This window comes from Pezoporus occidentalis, unplaced genomic scaffold, assembly GCF_034315485.1.
Source record: "Pezoporus occidentalis ecotype Australia unplaced genomic scaffold, CSIRO_AGI_Poc_V1 ctg169, whole genome shotgun sequence".
Taxonomy (NCBI): Eukaryota; Metazoa; Chordata; class Aves; order Psittaciformes; family Psittacidae; genus Pezoporus; species Pezoporus occidentalis.
In genome coordinates this window covers 245,692-262,318 of record NW_026913521.1, presented here as the reverse complement: position 1 = coordinate 262,318, position 16,627 = coordinate 245,692, and the positions used below count along the sequence as shown (strand labels likewise).

Below are 16,627 nucleotides of genomic sequence, written 5' to 3'. Positions count from 1 at the left end.
GCCAAGGACATTACTAATTCCTGGTGGTGGCTTGATTCCATAAGCAGCTCAGCAAGGTGACTTTCCAGGTCACCAGCTAATTACAGGTGAAGTGCCAGGGACTGTCTCCAGCAGGAGCGAAAGTTGGGAGCTCTGGGGGAAGAAAGGGCATAAAACATGTTTACTCATCTCCTTTGAGCTGAGCCAGCTCCCTCCTAGCAGCTAAAGGGCAGTGAGAAAGGGCTGCGGTGGCTTTGGAGCCCAGTCCCGCCGTCTGCAGCCTGAGAAATCCCAGTCCATCCCCACTGCTGCCCCAGACAGCCTGGCCCATGGGTGGCTGGTTTAAACCTCCCCACAACCCCTGGCTATTTGTGTGCTGGAGAGGAGGAGGAGGAGGAGGAAGTAGCCAGGGGACTGATTATTCCCTACTCGTCTTCCTTGAGCCTTGCCTATGGTTGGCGTCTTTGAGAGCCAGGACGCAGCTAAAGCATTTCCCCACCTCTGTGACACAGCAAGGGACAAACCAAGCCCTCCAAAACACAGAGAAACTGGGGTCACAAATGTCCCCTCTCTCCCAGTGCCTGGTGTTCCTGAAAGGAAACCACCCCAAGGCTCCCCCCTGCTCACTGGAGTTGGGAGCAGTGAGTAATGCTCGCAGGCTCCCCTGCCCGGCATCGCATTCTTTTCTCCAGCATGTAATGGCCCAGCGGAGGAATAAACCGAGCCTTGCTGGAGCAGCCTGCAGAGTAGCTGTGCACACCACGGCCTTGCGCTGGAGACGCATCAGGAAGGGCTAGGAAAGGCTCAGCCTCCTTTTATTGGGGGGCTGGTTGCCTGGAACAGCAAGTGGAATGGGAACAGAGGGGAAACAATGCCCCACAAAGTGTTAACTCACAGAGAGCCTCTTCCGCTGCACTCTGGAGCTTGAAAATCACCCCAAATCCCCTGTGCCCAGTGCTCTGCGCCAGCGGATCACCCGTCCTCTCTCCACACTTCTGCCCCTCTGAGCTGCTCTTTGGTTTCTCCTCACCACTACCATCACCTCTTCCGTTCTTGGTGTCCCAACACGGTTTTGCAAGTGGAGCAGTGACCATTTCAGGGAGGGCTGAAGGAAGGTGCCCCATTTCCCTACTGCCGTCATCTCTTCTTGCCTCCTGGCCTTTTTCCTGCCCCGCTCCCACCAGCTCCATCCTCAAGAGCTGCCATTGCTTCCTCCTCACTCCATTTCCCCAAGACCTCAGGTTAGAAGCCCAGGTTGGGCTTTGCTTCAACCCGTTTCATCTTCCTTGTTGCAAACTGGTGCTTCCAGTAACTCATCCGCCCAGCCCAGTGTCTGCACCTCCAGCCCTGCCAGGCTCCTGCTGCACCTAGGGGGGAAGCTGGGGAGATGAAGGGCAGAAACCAGCAGGTCCACCCTGAATTGAGCACGATGCTGGAGCAGGATCAGGCCAGGCAGAGGATTAAAGGGCCAATGGAGCCTTTCATGTGCTGGGAGCATGACACAATCACAGCCTTTAGCTCTTCAAAGACAAGACAGGTTGGAAGAGCCTTGGGAAGCCAGCGTGCCTGCGAGCAAGGCTCCAGGGTCTGGTCTGCCTGAGCGGGCAGTGCACAGTGTCATCTGCCTCTGATCTTCCTGGTCTCTGACCTGCTTCTCTTTGGTCCTGTCCCCTTCTTCCCACAGCAGCAGCTCCAGCTCCCAGGGCACGCAGGAATTGCTGCTGTCCCTCTGAGCTTCTGAACCTTCTGCAAAGCTTCACCACCCTTGGTGGTTGGACCCAGTTCTGGAGCTGCAGGTGTCACTTGCCCTGCAAGAGCTTCCTCTCCCCACACCCTTTTCCCAGCCTCACCCTGTGGCCCTGACTCTCATTTTCCACTTGACTGAAGACTTTCTCTTGCTCTCACCTGAAAGCTGCTCCACCCAGCAAAGCAGTAGAGTGCCACCCAGCCCAAACCCCAGCCTCCCTCCAGGAGCAGAGGGGAACACACAGCACCAGCTGCATGAAGAGGGGAATATTGCCCCACAAAGGGCTGTAGCCACCTTCCCCACTGGCTTTCACCAGGCCAAACCACCCAGCAGCTGGACCCCCAACTAAGCCCACCTCCTCCAGCAGCTCCCTGTACCTCCCAGCAAGCTCTCCAGTGCACTTTGGCAGGCTCAGCTCTCCCCGCCTCTATCACCATGACCCATGTGGCTTGTGCACCAGCCATCCCCCAGCTCCCACCCCGTCAGACAGCCACCCCCTGGAGCCTGGCAAAGCGAGATGAGCACATGCAGTAACCGTCACACAGCAGCGTAGAACAAAGAACCAACAACCAACACGGGTCGAGCCTCTATGGTGTGCACTTTTATTTGAACTGGTCTTAAGTCAGTGTACAGGTAGCCCCTCCCTCCCCCGCGTACTGGCACCGCTTCTCCTAGACCCTGCGGGGGACTGTAAAGCCTTCATTCACATCTATCACTGGGGAACACAGCCTGCTTTGCTTGACAAATCGAAGAGAAAAAAGGGTCAAGTGTGTTTTGTTTTTAAGGCGGAAAGATACAAAAAGACACTTGTTGGGTTACATAATTTACAGACAAGCAATTATAACCTAACACCAGTAACTGGCATCGGCTCCCTCCGAGCTGGGCTGCTGCCTTCACAGAGGCGAGTTAACTTCCTGTAACAATGCATTTAGAACAATATTTGGAATGACTATTAAAAAAAGAAACAAATGTACAATCAAAGTCCTCGGATGCATTGTAGAACTTTGGGGGCGTTCGCTCCAACGTGGTTTTTTTTGTTTTTCAAGACTGCTGCTGACACCTTCCACCGTTCCAGTTTTTTAATCCTGAGTCAAGCGCCAAAAAAAAAACAAATAAAGCCATGCCAATCTCGTCTGGTTTTATGCGCATTTATGGGTTTCATTTCATCACAAGGGTGTGGGTGTTGGTAACAGTCCGGTTTAGAAGCATTTGCGGTGGACAATGGAGGGTCCGGATTCATCGTACTCCTGCTTGCTGATCCACATCTGCTGGAAGGTGGACAGGGAGGCCAGGATGGAGCCTCCGATCCAGACAGAGTACTTGCGTTCAGGTGGGGCAATGATCTGGAGGAAGAAGAGGGATCGGTCAGATGCACAGGGTCAAGGCTGCACCCACTGCCCACATGTTGCCGGGTGAGACGGAGCTGCCCAATTAATTCCCACATCTAGCCCTGGCCAAGAGCCCATGAAGCACCAACAGGCTTAAACAAAACCTCACACACCCTCCTCCTTCTTTGCAGGCTGTATTTACGTTAATCCCATTACTCATGTGGCTGGGTGCATGCCACCTTGGCCAGGGCAAGGCCACCAAGGCTGCACCAGACACAGAAGCACACTTTCTGGCTCCAGCAGCAGTTTAGCTCTCCTCCCTCTACCCACACTCTGCATTTCAGCATCAAGGTTCAGAGCTGTTCTCCTCACTCCATCCTACCTTGATTTTCATTGTGCTGGGTGCCAGGGCTGTGATCTCCTTCTGCATCCTGTCAGCAATGCCGGGGTACATTGTGGTACCACCAGACAGCACTGTGTTGGCATACAGATCCTTACGGATATCCACATCACACTTCATGATAGAGTTGAAGGTAGTTTCATGGATACCACAGGACTCCATACCTGCGAGGAAAACGAGCAGCCTCCAGTCAGCAACAGCTCAGACACAGCCGAGTACTACTATGGGTAACCAAGAGCCCCTCTGGTGGGAAGGCGCTAGAGCCATGGCTCTGACAGGCCCAACCTCCTTGTTCTGCTGTCCCACATCCCTCAGCCAAACAGCTTCTGACAGGGCAGAAAGCTAAACTGGTGGGCCAGCAGAAACCTCAATACGAACCAGCAGCAACAAGGGAACTCACTGCCATGGTCTCTGGGCCACCCTTTACAGAGGGAACATTAAAGGGCACAGGTATGGTATGAGAGCTTGACTTACCCAAGAAAGATGGCTGGAAGAGGGCCTCAGGGCACCTGAACCTCTCATTGCCGATGGTGATAACCTGGCCATCAGGGAGTTCGTAGCTCTTCTCCAGAGAAGAGCTAGAGGCAGCTGTGGCCATCTCCTGCTCGAAATCCAGAGCAACATAGCACAGCTTCTCCTTGATGTCACGCACGATTTCTCTCTCGGCTGTGGTGGTGAAGCTGTAGCCTCTCTCTGTCAGGATCTTCATGAGGTAGTCCGTCAGGTCACGGCCAGCCAGATCCAGACGGAGGATAGCATGGGGGAGGGCATAACCTTCGTAGATGGGCACAGTGTGGGTAACACCATCACCAGAGTCCATCACAATACCAGTGGTACGACCAGAGGCATACAGGGACAACACAGCCTGGATGGCTACATACATGGCTGGGGTGTTGAAGGTCTCAAACATGATCTAGGGAGAGGAAAAAAGAGGTTGAGCCACCAGCAAAACTAAAACCATGAGTTTCTTGCTACAGGTCTACGCCAAGTCCATGCAAGTGGTTTTAAATCTGTCCCTGAGTCTTCACTCCCACTTGAAGTCCATGCTCATCTTGCTTGCTCTCCACCCACACCACCACCCAGACCCATCCACATGTCACAGCAAAGAACAGAATGAATGCCAAGTAACTACAGTACAGTCACTCAAGGTTGGTAAATAGATTAGTGTCTAGTCAGAAACAGCAGTTAGACAAGTTGCTAGTTCAGTCTCAGAGAAAGCCAGCTTAGAAGAGCAAACAAAACCTGTCAAGGTCCAGCAAAGAGGAGACTCAGGTCAGGAAAGGAAAACCCTGTAAAGATGGCAAAAAGGGAGAAGAGTGGTGAAGGAGGACAGAGAACAACATGGAAGAGGAGAGCTGGCCTGCAGCAACACCTGCTGTAGCTCCAAGCTCCAGAGCTATACACACCTGTGTCATCTTCTCTCTGTTGGCTTTGGGGTTCAGGGGAGCCTCTGTGAGCAGCACAGGGTGCTCCTCAGGGGCTACTCTCAGCTCGTTGTAGAAAGTGTGGTGCCAGATCTTTTCCATATCATCCCAGTTGGTGACAATGCCGTGTTCAATGGGGTACTTCAGGGTCAGGATACCTCTTTTGCTCTGGGCTTCATCACCAACATAGCTGTCTTTCTGACCCATACCAACCATCACACCCTGCACAACAGAGTAAGTGGTGAGAAAACCGAAGGGGATAGCTTCTTTTCTCAAAGCTCAGTCTCCAATTACCATCCCTCCTCCATCAATAATACAGGTATTCAGCCAACATACAGCTCTATAGGAAGCTGCATTCCCCACGAGCTCTACTGCAGCACAGAAGCCAAATAAGGCAGCTTCTTGAAGCAAAATGCCTCTAGGGAAACCACCTCTATCAAAACTTCATCTCTTTTATCTACTAACATGCACCCAGGCCACCTACCTGATGTCTGGGGCGACCCACGATGGATGGGAAAACGGCACGGGGCGCATCGTCCCCGGCGAAACCGGCCTTGCACATACCGGAACCATTGTCAACAACGAGTGCGGCAATATCATCATCCATGGCTGGCTGCGGAAGGAGAGGAGAGGAGACGAAGGCAGGTGAGCATGGCGGGTCTCACACACACACACAGCACCCGGGGAAGGCAGCGGCAGGCGATGCCTCCAAGGCCTTCCCCACCCATTTCCTTCCTGCCGCCGCGGCACCGCTTCACCCTCCGCCCGCTAGAGGGGGCGCCGCCTCCCCGGCTGCGGCGCTGCGCGGGAGCGGGACAAAGGAAGTCCCCGCGCCCGCTCGCGTTATTACCATAAAAGGCAATGGATCCGCCCCAGCGCCTCCGACAGCGCCCGTTTAATCCGCCGGCAACGGGGTGAGGAGCGGGCACCCCATGTGCCAGCCCCGCACGGGGCAGCCTGGGAAGTGTAGTCACCGCACAAGGGCACAGCCGCGGCACACGGCGCTGTTTCCTATCCTCACATCCCCCTCTCCCTCCTCCCGCAACCCCTCCGCACGCAGCTTTTGTTCCGCTCCACAGCCTCGCCCTCCGCAGGGGGAGCCGCCCCCCACCCCCGCAACAAACCCCACCGCGGCCGTCTCCATGTGCCCGGGAGGGAGAACCGCGCCCCTTCCCAGCGGGGGGGCTGCCGCCACCCGGCCCAGCCGCGCTTTAACCCCCCCCTCCTGCCGGCTGTGGGAGGGGGCAGCGCGGAGCAGACAAAGCCCCGCGCCCCATTCTTCCCCCCTCCTCCGCCGCTCCCCGCACACAATAGCCGCGCTGCCCGCTCCTGCTCTCGGCCGCCATCAATCCTCTTAGGAGGCGGATTAACCCCATGGGGGCAGCCCCCGCCCCTCAAGCATCGCCCCGCAGCCATTATGGAACCGTAAATTCCTTTTCGTACCCCACAAAACGCAGCACCGCACAGCAGGCCGGGCTCCCCCACCACCCCTTTCAGCAAACAAAGGGCGCCCTCAGAGCGGGCACAGCACCTTCCAACCGAGCCTTAATTGCAATTAACACCAATAACAGCACCGGTTGAACGGCGCAGCACAGAGAGGACACCCCCCCCCCTCCCGGTCCCGCTCACCTTCGGGGTGTTGCGCGGTCGGAGCGAGGCGGCGGCAGTGGCGGGAGGAGCGGGCGGCGCGCACGGAGGGCAGACAGAGCTCGCAGCGGCTCCCGCCCGCCGCCCAGACCCGCCTTTTTATAGGGCCGCCGCCGCCGCCGCCTCGCCATAAAAGGAAACTTTCGGAAAGCGCCGCTCTGATTGGGTCCCTGCCGCCCCGCCCCGCCTCTCCCCGCCCCGCCTCGAGAATAATGGCGGGGGGGGGGGGGTGTTTAATTGGGAGGGGGGGGGTGCGTGTCTAAAGCTATCGGGGTGTGTGTGGGGTGGGCACCCCGCGTTCGATCCGCTTTACCAACGGGATTGGTACCCCCATCCTCACCACCCTTCAAACCCGCGGGTCGCGGCGGTGCGGTCGCCACCGTGTGCCCGTGTTTCCCCCCCCCCCCCCGCCCCTACCAGGAGTGGAATGGCCGCAGCCCTCACACACACAAAGCCGGGCTGTACGGGCGGCAGGGCACGGGGGTACCCGCCATGGGTGCCTGGGTACACGGAGGGCCCCTCGGCTGCAAGCCCCGGTGTGCCCCAGGGCCGCGGGGTGCTGTCAGCGGTCACCCGGCTCCTGCCGCCCCGCTGCCAGGCCTTTGCCCCGTAGACCGGGCGAAGGAAGCGCTCCCCGGCCCTCGCTTGTGCAGTGGGGCGAGCGGGATGCCGCTCCCCGTGCAGGAGCTCAGATAGGGGTAATACTGATTGCTGGCCGCTTCCATCACAACCTCGGAGACGTGGCTGCTCCTGCCCGAAGCTGCCTGCCTGCGGTTCCCTCTTTGGCTGGGACCGTCGGGCAGTGGTTGGGAATAAAGGCGAAGGCAGGGGCCGGGGGGCAGCAGCGAGAGGGGTTTGCGTCCCCCGAGCACAGTGCGAGCACGGGCTGGTTAATCAAGTTAACTGAGCAGCCCTGTAAGTAAAGTACCAGCAGCCCCCCGCAATCTGTTGCCGGTTGGAAGCACGCAGGCTTTGGTGTGCAGACCTCGAAGGTTGAATCTCAGCTGTTTAAAACCACCAATACAAGGGGAAATCGCCATTCCCGGGGGGGGGGGGAATGGGGTTTATGGGGTACTCCTCACCCAGCATCACGGTGGGGACCCTGCCCTGCCATCGGGGGCTTGCATCTCACACCGGCAAGCTCTTTGTCACCAGGGAGCTGGGGGCGTGAGGATGAGGATGGGGTCTGGCCGAGGGGGGGACTCAGGTGTTATATTCCAGTGCCCAGCATTGCTCCCTGCTGTGGGACAGACAAAGGAGGAGAGCAGCAGGAGGAACCTGCAGGCGCCTGTTGGGATGGAGGTCTGCGATTGCCTACAGGGGATGGAAGGAAACGGACACTGGGCATGGATGGGAATAGCGGCTGAGCGGAGCTTTTGCATGGGACAGCATCACCTCGTCTGGGAGCTGGTGGAAGTCAAACGCCCAAAGCCCAGCACTGTGCTGCTCCAGAGGGGATGGCATGGGACGGGCGTGGTGATGGACCTGCCCCGCCAAGCCACACCATAGCCATTCCCTATTCCCTTCACGCTGGAGATGGAGCAGAGATACCCCAGCACACCGGGTGGCAAGACACCCAGCCTGGATGAACTGGGATGTCTGCAGGGTCATTCTGCAGCAGAGCACGGTCATTTCCCTGCCACCTCGGGTGGATCCTGCAGGATCTCTGTATCTCAGCTTCCCTTGCAGTAAAATGGGAGTCATCGCCGTTAATTACCTACCTCACAGGGAATTAATTAATGTTTGCACTCCACTTTGAAAAGGCTGATTATTAATTAGAAGATTATACGTCAAATAAGGGGAGCCACAAGGCATGGGTACAGCTGACAGCCCTTCCCCATGTCAAATGTGGTCCACCGACGTGCTGATAAGGGATCTGCCGCAAACAGCGGTGGGAAAAGCCCTACAATAGCACTGGGGTGATGGGTTTGGGATGGGGAACGTCAGCAGGAGGTCAGGACCACGTTGGGAGGCCACCACGGGGTGTGCATCAGAGGGATGGGATGCTCTGCTCCGCTGCAAGCCGGTTGGGTAGAGCAGGCCGGGGGAGCCACAGATGGAGACAGCCCATTAGGCAGGAAGGGGAATTACTGGGCAATTAGCTCCTCTTGATTATTGGGCTGAATCAGAAAGCAATCAACCCCCCAGCATCCGGCAGGCAGTAACACCGGCCCTGTGCCTCCTGGCTTTTGGGGGCTGTGAGATGTGGCCTCGGTAGGGATGGCAGGATGTGGCCCGCAGCACAAGCCCAGGCACCACCGCTTCCTCCCCAGCCTGGAGCTGCTTTCCTAGCAAAGCCACTGTGTTCACTGCCCCACTGTGCGACAGACCAAGCCAGATCTGCTGGCCATGGCTCAAGGCTCTGCTCCTGGGATGTTGCAAGAGCCGGGAGGAGAGAAAGGGGAACCGAGCCCACTTGTTGCCCTTGGACAGACATCACAGCCTCCCCACTCACCCTGTTTTGCTGCGCTTCTCCCTGCTTGTCCTTGGCGCCCGGCTCCCGACTAAACTATCTGTGGGAGGATGCTCCTGCCCTTCGCTGGCTGATAGGGTTAGATTTGACTTGCTGCACTTGGGGGACAATATGTGAGCTCTCCTTTCCACTCGCTTCTTCCACCCCCCCCCCCCCAGAACAGAAGCCCTCTGCCCGCACAGGGATGGCGTCTGCACGCTGTGGGGAGAGGAGGGAAATAAGCCTCATGGCTTTTGGGGTTGAATTTCTGCACATCCCCTCCATCGATGCTCCAGCCGTGCTCTCAGGCCTCTGTTCCTGCCCTCCTGCTGTCGTGACAGTGAGAAAAGAGGTGGAAACTCCTGAAACCAGTTGCTTTAAATCACCGCCCTGCAAAAGTGCAGAGGTTTCTCAGAGCTCTGCCTTTCCCCTCCCTTCCTGCTCCCCAAAGGGGAAGAGGGAAAGGCGCTGGCCACATCCCCTATTTCGCAGGCCTGGGGACCATCCCAGCACCTTCCTCTTTTCAGTTCAGTCCTTGCAGCATCCGCTGCAATGGGAATGTGCAGGAGGTAAAATCCAAGCAGGAGATCCAAGCCCATCTTCCCCTTTGGAGATGTTTGGGGGCCTCATGCCATCCCCACCTCTCCCTTTACAGGGACACGTTCAGCATTCAAACCTGCAGCAAAGCAGCCCCTGACATTTTCCTCTCTCATTGTGTTGCATCCCTGGTGCTAGCTCATCTCCAACGAGCTGCAGACTCCTCTCCCCCTTTAAGCATCACTCCCCACTCTCATACACCCCTCCCTGAGGTTCCTGCTCCTTCGTATTGATCCTCAGCTCTCTGATTTATCAGTGTCTTTTGCAGAGAGATGAAAGTCTTTCCCTCTGCAGGCCCCCACGTGTGAGGGACCGTTCTCCCCTGATGTGCTGCATCCGCATGGATGGGCTGACAGTGCATCAAACATCTCTCCCATCTACAACAAAGGTAAATCATTCTATTGTATCATGCTGGAAAACTATACAAATTCACCACTTTACATCTGTAGGGCATCAATAGACAACCTGGGCCAGGTTGGGCTGAGGCTGTTGGAAAGGGCAGAGCCCTGCCCAGGTAGCAGAGGTGGAAGAAGGGGACACATGCCTGGTTTACAACCTGCTGTCCCTTATAACAGGACTTTGCTGGAGGGGCTGAAGCCCAGAGGAGTGATTTTTGTTCACCCATTTCCCCATCAGTGCCTGTCCTCGCTGCCCAGCTCCATCCCTCTGTGCTCCCATGCCTTCCATAGCCCCTTCCTCGCCTACCCCTGAGCTCATCCCTCCACCAACACTTCCAGATCAGGATGCTGGCCCCAGGGTCCCCCAGCCCTCGCAGGCAGTTGGAGACCAGGGCTTCATTCCCAACCGTGCAGGCAGCCAGATAAGGAGCTGCTAGCCAGTGCCTGGGCTAAGAGCATCCTCTATCCTGGCCCCAGCAGCCATCCCACCTTCCCTGGGCTGAGCTGGCTGGTCAGGAGCAGAGCAAAGCCTTCCCTTCCCCCTCGGTTCAATGTGCTGCTGGTGCTGTCTTGGTTGAGCTTGATCACAAGAGCCGGTGGGGCCCAAGCTTTGCATTGTCTTGTGCCCAAGGTCATTCCCCAGCGCAGCGCGATTACAGCGGCACAGCCAGACCCCCCCCGGGGGGATGCTGGCCGTGGCTCCCAGCCCTCCCCGAGGCCACCCTGTGCTGCTTGCACAGCGATGGGGCAGCTGTAAGCTGAACCCCTATTGAAGACACAAACCTCTGCCCCTATTGAAGAGCTTCCCTGCAGGGTTTGAGAGCCCTGCCCCTCCAGCCAGGCCTGGAGTCAGCTTCAGGGGATATTTCCTCCAGCCAAAAACAGAAGGGGAAGAGAAAAAGCTGATTCTCCCTGGGCTTTCTCTGCAAGCCTCAGCCCTCTGGCCCCGCTCACCCCGCTGCATCACCACCCCCTGAATCACCCCTGCACTGGGATGCAGGAAGGATGCTTCACGGGGTTTGGTTACCTGTGCTGGCAAAAGGCTCCGGCACAGTGTTCCGTGGTGCTGTGCCGAGCTGGATGGGGCATTTGCAACTGCTCCTTAATGACTTTGACAATTGATTTTGCTCAGTCGCTCACAATAAAGGCAGGAGGCAGCTGGATGGAGTTTTCTGCTCGTACCGTGCCTAGGAAATGAAACAGATCCTGGGCTGCCCAAGCATGCTGGGAAGTTCGCTTTGATCTCTGCTGGGCTAATGGCATTTTCCATCTGGGGGCTCAAGCCTTTGGTAGAGAGACTTCTCCCACCCCAGAGAGGGAGGGAAGAGCACTGCCTTTGTTTTCATGTGGGGAATGGAGGAGCAGAGAGCAGGATGCCTGCTGGACAGGTTGGTTCTCCCACCCCTGCCAGGTAATATAAAGCACTTCTGACACTGCAAAACTGCTCTGGGTTTGGGGGTGTAATTCCCATTTTTCTCCAGCAATACAGGTTACCTTGGCTTATGGTTAAATGGAAGAGAGGGGGCTGAGACAGTGCATCCCAGAGCACCCCTCCATCAGCCCCAGATCTGCACCCAGCTCCTCTGCCTGCAGGCACGGGGATGCTCAGGGTGGGTGAGGCAGGGCTTGCCCATTCCTAGAAGGAGGGATGCAGATGGCTCTGGACTCCATCCCAGCCCCATACCTGCCAGGGCTGGCCCCAGGCTCTGTTTGCAGAGCCAGGGCTGAGCCCTGACGCAAGCGGCTCACCCCAGGCAGGGAGTTGGCAATGGAAGAGTGGGACCTGCTCTAGTCAATGCTCCATCCACTCCCCGTGCTCCTCTGGGTTAAATAAACCCTCAGGGGTGATTCAGCATGTACCTGTACAGGGCACTCAGCCTGTCTGCAAGAGTCACTGCCAATGAAACCCTGCTCCCATCCATCTCTTCCCTACCTTGGCTGGGAGTGGGTGCAGCAGAGGAGGACCAGGAGGCTGTCACCCACCACCAGGCACAGTGCGGGGATAACGGTGGGGTGATGCCACTCATGATGGGCAGTTAGCAGGAAAGGAGATGGGGTGATGCTGATCCCAACCAGTCCCTCTGGTCCCACTCTCACCGAGAGCCACAGCAAACCTGGTGAGTTCACAACAATATCACTCCTCTGATACCATCCAGAGGCCTCTCCACACACAGGGGACAAAAGGAAACCACCACCACCACAGAGCCTGCATGGAGAGGCACTGATCCCCATTGGATTGTATTACCCTCTCAGCCCATTGCCCCCAGAGTTTCCATCCCTCGCTCCAGACACTATTTCCATGTGTGCTTTGTTTGGCTCATTTCACACATTCCTGACAGCAGGAGATAAGATCTCAGGAGAAAGGCAAACAACGGCAGTGGGTGCCATGCGCTGACTATCTCTCCCTGGCACACTAAGGCACCGTGCCCCCTCCTTGCCAGCTCTGACCTGGGACTGTCGAGGACACCCCGATGCTCATCTTCATCCCACCACAGGCTGGTTTGTGGGATGGGGATCTGGAAGGAGAAAGCTTGATGGGACTCGGGTGGTATTGAGTCATCAGGTCCCAAGGAGGACAGCAGAGCTTTGTTCTATCCTGGTGCCAGGGTCCCTTTGCCACCCTTGGGTGCCCACTGTGCTGTCCCAGGTGGGTGATGTGGCCTGGGCAGCCACAGGGCCCTGCTGGGCTGCTGGAGGTGTTATCAGCTCTGAGAGTATGTGAAAAATGCACTTGAGCCCCATTAAAACCTTGAGGACATGCAGGTGACACCAGAGCAATGGCACTGCCTTAGGAACTCCCCGGCTGCCCTCGCATCCCCCAAGGGACCCTGTGCTGGCACATGCAGGGTGGTGCAGGAACACAGCTCTCCCTCCTCCAGCCCTTAATGACAAATGGGGTTGAGATTTAAACATTCCTGCTCTCTTTCCTTCCCCAGGCTGGAGCCGGAGCCATGCGGCGTTGCAGAGGTGGCTTCCAGACCTCCTCTGATGCCGGAGCACCACGGGCAGCAGAAGAAACCAAGCAGATACAGGGCTATGATGGGGCTCAGAGAGAAAAAGGACTGAGACATTAAGGTTTTCTTACACCTTCTAAGCCCTTGGAACAGGTCAACCAGCAAGCAGAAGCCCCCTTGGCCCCATTCCCATAACCCACGGCTGTGAGATAGCTGCACAGCACCTTTCACTCTAGGAGCCCCTGTTCTTGTTTTGCAAGAGTTCAGCGGGGGGCACAAGCAGGAGGAAGAACCCAGCAAGCAGCTGGGAAGGAGGAAGCCCTGAGCATGGGGCAGCTCAGCACCACACAACCTGGCTCTGGTGCTGGGAGCAGCCTGGCAGGGCAGGGGGGTCCCTGCTTCACCCCAGCATCACTCAGCTGGATCCCTTGCTCAGAGCTGGCTTGGTGGGCAGGGGATTTGTGGTCCCATGGGGCTGGGTGAGCCATGGGACTGGGAAAGGTTTTCCCCATCTGTCCAACGTAGAACACATCACATCCACACCCAGATCCCTTCCCTCAGCTTTTCCCTCTGCTGTCAGTGAAAGGAGGGACGTTGGGATGGCAAAGGAGCCCCACTCCTCACTCTGGGCACATCTTTTAACCAATGCAGAGTGCGTGGGGGACCAACCCACCCAACAGCTCCCAGCACAGCACCAGCCTGGGGAAATGAACCTTAAATGGCAAAACCTGGCCCTGTCTCTGCGGAACCAGCCGGAGAAAGGCAGCGGAAACAGGAAACCAGAGAGCAGCTGAACCCAGCACCCTGCGTCGCTTCACAGACCTGAATGCACCAGGAAACTCCCCAGAAACCATCCTCTCCCTCCTCTGCCTCATCTGAGTGATGGGGTGCCCTCTCGTGGGGTGGGTGCCATGAATCATCCGGCATCCTGGATCATCCAGCATCCCCAGGTCATCCTGGACCTCCAGATCATCCTGCATCCTAGGTCACCCTGGACCTCCAGATCGTCCTGCATCCTGGATCTTCCTGCACACCTAGCCCCAAGACAGGATCAGGGAGGGAAAAGGTCTCTGTATTTCCCCTCCCTTATGCACCAGCTCAAGCAATAAGGATGGACAAACCCCCCCGAGTCCCCACTGCTAGTTTTGCATGTGAACTTCAGCAGATGCCAGGGCAAGAGTTGCTGAAGTGCTGCAGGCCTGTGCTTGCTTCCAAGGTAACTCCGTGCTCAGCAGTGAAAATGCTTCCGATCCAAAACCTCCATGTATTGGGATGGAAAGGAGCTTGGATCTTCACCCATTTCCTTGGGATTTTGAGGAGTCCCCTTGAATCCAGCTGCCCATTACGGGGAGCCACCAATCTACCACCAGCCCGAGCCTCTCCGCAAGGTTGATGTTCCCCATCGGGTTATGTGCAAAGGAGGTCCCACAGTGCAGCACGAGCCCACCAGCATCATGGGTTTCCTCCCATAAACCACCAGTTCCCCCCAGTGAACCCTGTGCTGGTGCTCAGCGTGTTGGGAGCTCCTGTTACTTGCTTTGGCTGGTTTATTTGCCATCCCAATGAATAAGCACATCGCTTACACTTGGGTCTAATCACATCCTGATAGCGAGCGGGCAGCAGGCTGTCAGCGAGCCCCCAGAGTGAAGAACAAGGTCCTTCACCCAGCTGCTCCCCATGGATTCATGTCTCTGGGATGGGAGAGAGCCTGGAAATCTCTGTGATGCCAAGGCCAGGATTCGCTGTGTTCCATCGGCCAGCTCCATAAGCGCGCTCCCAACAGCCTCCTTAGTGTGGCATCCCATCAAAGCATCCATCCTTGGGGAAACCGGCTTTGCAGACATGCTTTGGGCCTTGCCCTCTTCCTCCCCACCTTCAGACTGAGTGGTGGGAAGCTGGGATGCTGATACTATTGGGATACGCACAGCAACTCCCTTTTGCTGCGAGGGAGAAGCTGCAAAGGGAAAGGCAGAGGGAGAAGCCTGCGCACATCAGAAAGGAATCATCTCGGCAAAGTCCCGACTGTTTAAAACCAGGCAGACAGCTGCCTCCCTACAGCTGACAGGGGAGATGGGTTCCTCCTATGCCAGGACCGGTTTCCGAGCTCGCCAGCCCGGTGGGGATAGAGCTTCACCCACAACCGTGGACTGGGAAGTGGAGAAGAAGTATGGAAACAAGCTGGAAACTGGCTCTGGGTGGATTTAATCCTGTCTGATTTCCTCTTGTGTGAGCTTCAACTGAGCCTTTTCAAAGCGTTTCCACTCCTAAATGAAAGTGATGTTTCCAGCACGGGATACGCTCTTCATCAAACAGGGAAGCACCAGTCCCTTCATCTTCCTCTGCTACAGAAGTCCTGAGGCTTAATTAAATAGGACACAACCACCCCTGTTGGACAGACACATTAATCCTGTAATTCCAACCATGGCTTTGAGCAGCAGAAAGAATGGGGCTGTGGGACCAGCAGAGCAATGAATCACTGCAGCCAGCCAGGGTGGTTGACTTGCACCATTAAAGGCAATGCCACCACCAGCAGTTGCCTGTTGTCCTGCATCACTGGGTCACCTCCGAGCTGCTTCCCGTTGCTCCATCCTGCAGGATAAGCGCATAAAATCAGGCTCTTGAGGATGCAGACCCCACAGTCTGCATGGGAAGGGTTTTCTCACCTCTACCCCGTGTCTCTGCTGTTGGAAGTTCAGATGAGGCTTTCTCTCTCAGTGGCCTTGGTGGTCCCTTCCTCTCCACCTTGCCCAGTAGTATCACCTCTAACTTCTCTTCTCCAGACAGGTAAAGGGAAGGGAGGGTTCCCTGCAGCCCAGGCACTGCAGATGCTCAGCACATTAAGGCAAATGAGGCTTTTCCCAGCCCATCACCGCTGGGTCTGGAGCTCAGGTCCCCCAGCCCGCTTCCACCTTGCTTTACCTCCAGTATGTCACAGGCTGGAGGGGTCAAGCATGACAAAACAAAGGTGAAAGACTTCCTTAAACCCCTTAACCATATCTCTTCCTAGCCTCAGAGCTTGAAAAGAGCATGAGCTCCTGGTCCTGAGAGAACCTCATTGTCCCTCCAATGCAGGCAGCAGAACCAAGCCATAAAACAAGGACCTGAGCCTCTTCTCCATGGTTTTACCTCTCACCAGCAGCAATCACTGCTCAGGGAGGTTGGATGCTGGTTTTCCCTATGGGTTATCCTGACCCGGGGTTGAGCTGGCTCTTCCCTCCAGCCAAACCCCATTGCAGCAGCAGCAGCCAGGCCGGGTGCCCACAGGTACCAGGCTCCATCACCCCATTCCCACAGTCCCAGCCTTCGAAGGCTTCACCTCCTCCGAGGCGGAGCGGAGCCTAATGACAAGCAAGGGATGGTGCCACACCTGCAGAAAGCCATTTTTGGAAGGACACCTGGGGAAGAAGCGATTCCCATGGTGCTGCTCTGTAATTAGCATTAATTACTGGGGCTTGGGAAACCTCTTCCCCAGTTACTCCAGGCAGCACCTGACGGAAACTGTGGGAATCCCATCCAGCTGAGTCAGCTGCTGGGATGATGGGGCCCTGGGGTCCCTCCCTCTGCCCCCCCCCAGCCCATAGGGATGGGGTTTTGGCTGGGGGGTTAATACACCAAAGGACAACCAAGACTCATCCATCTCAATGAAGTGCCAAGGTCCTTCTGGGGGGACATCCCAAGGCTGGAATGGGCTCTCATCTGCT

General features: G+C 56.7%; 1 protein-coding gene across 1 annotated transcript; it reads right to left on the bottom strand.

Annotated features, from left to right (window-relative positions):
• Positions 1-2,305: 2,305 nt before the first annotated feature.
• Positions 2,306-6,670, bottom strand: ACTB (actin beta). Its single transcript, XM_062613538.1, has 6 exons — positions 6,508-6,670; positions 5,363-5,491; positions 4,861-5,100; positions 3,929-4,367; positions 3,437-3,618; positions 2,306-3,069 (listed from the first exon to the last, which is right to left on the bottom strand). The coding sequence occupies exons 2-6, from the start codon at positions 5,483-5,485 to the stop codon at positions 2,926-2,928; spliced, it is 1,128 nt and encodes a 375-aa protein (XP_062469522.1). The 5' UTR covers positions 5,486-5,491; positions 6,508-6,670; the 3' UTR covers positions 2,306-2,925.
• Between the last annotated feature and the right edge of the window lie 9,957 nt (positions 6,671-16,627).

Excerpts from the sequence above, each read along its gene's own strand:
- ACTB (XM_062613538.1), bottom strand. The coding sequence starts at position 5,485 with ATGGATGATGATATTGCCGCACTCGTTGTTGACAATGGTTCCGGTATG. Across the intron at positions 3,619-3,928 it reads CTTCCAGCCATCTTTCTTGG|GTATGGAGTCCTGTGGTATC; the intron begins GTAAGTCAAGCT and ends TTTTCCTCGCAG. Across the intron at positions 3,070-3,436 it reads CCAGCACAATGAAAATCAAG|ATCATTGCCCCACCTGAACG; the intron begins GTAGGATGGAGT and ends TTCTTCCTCCAG.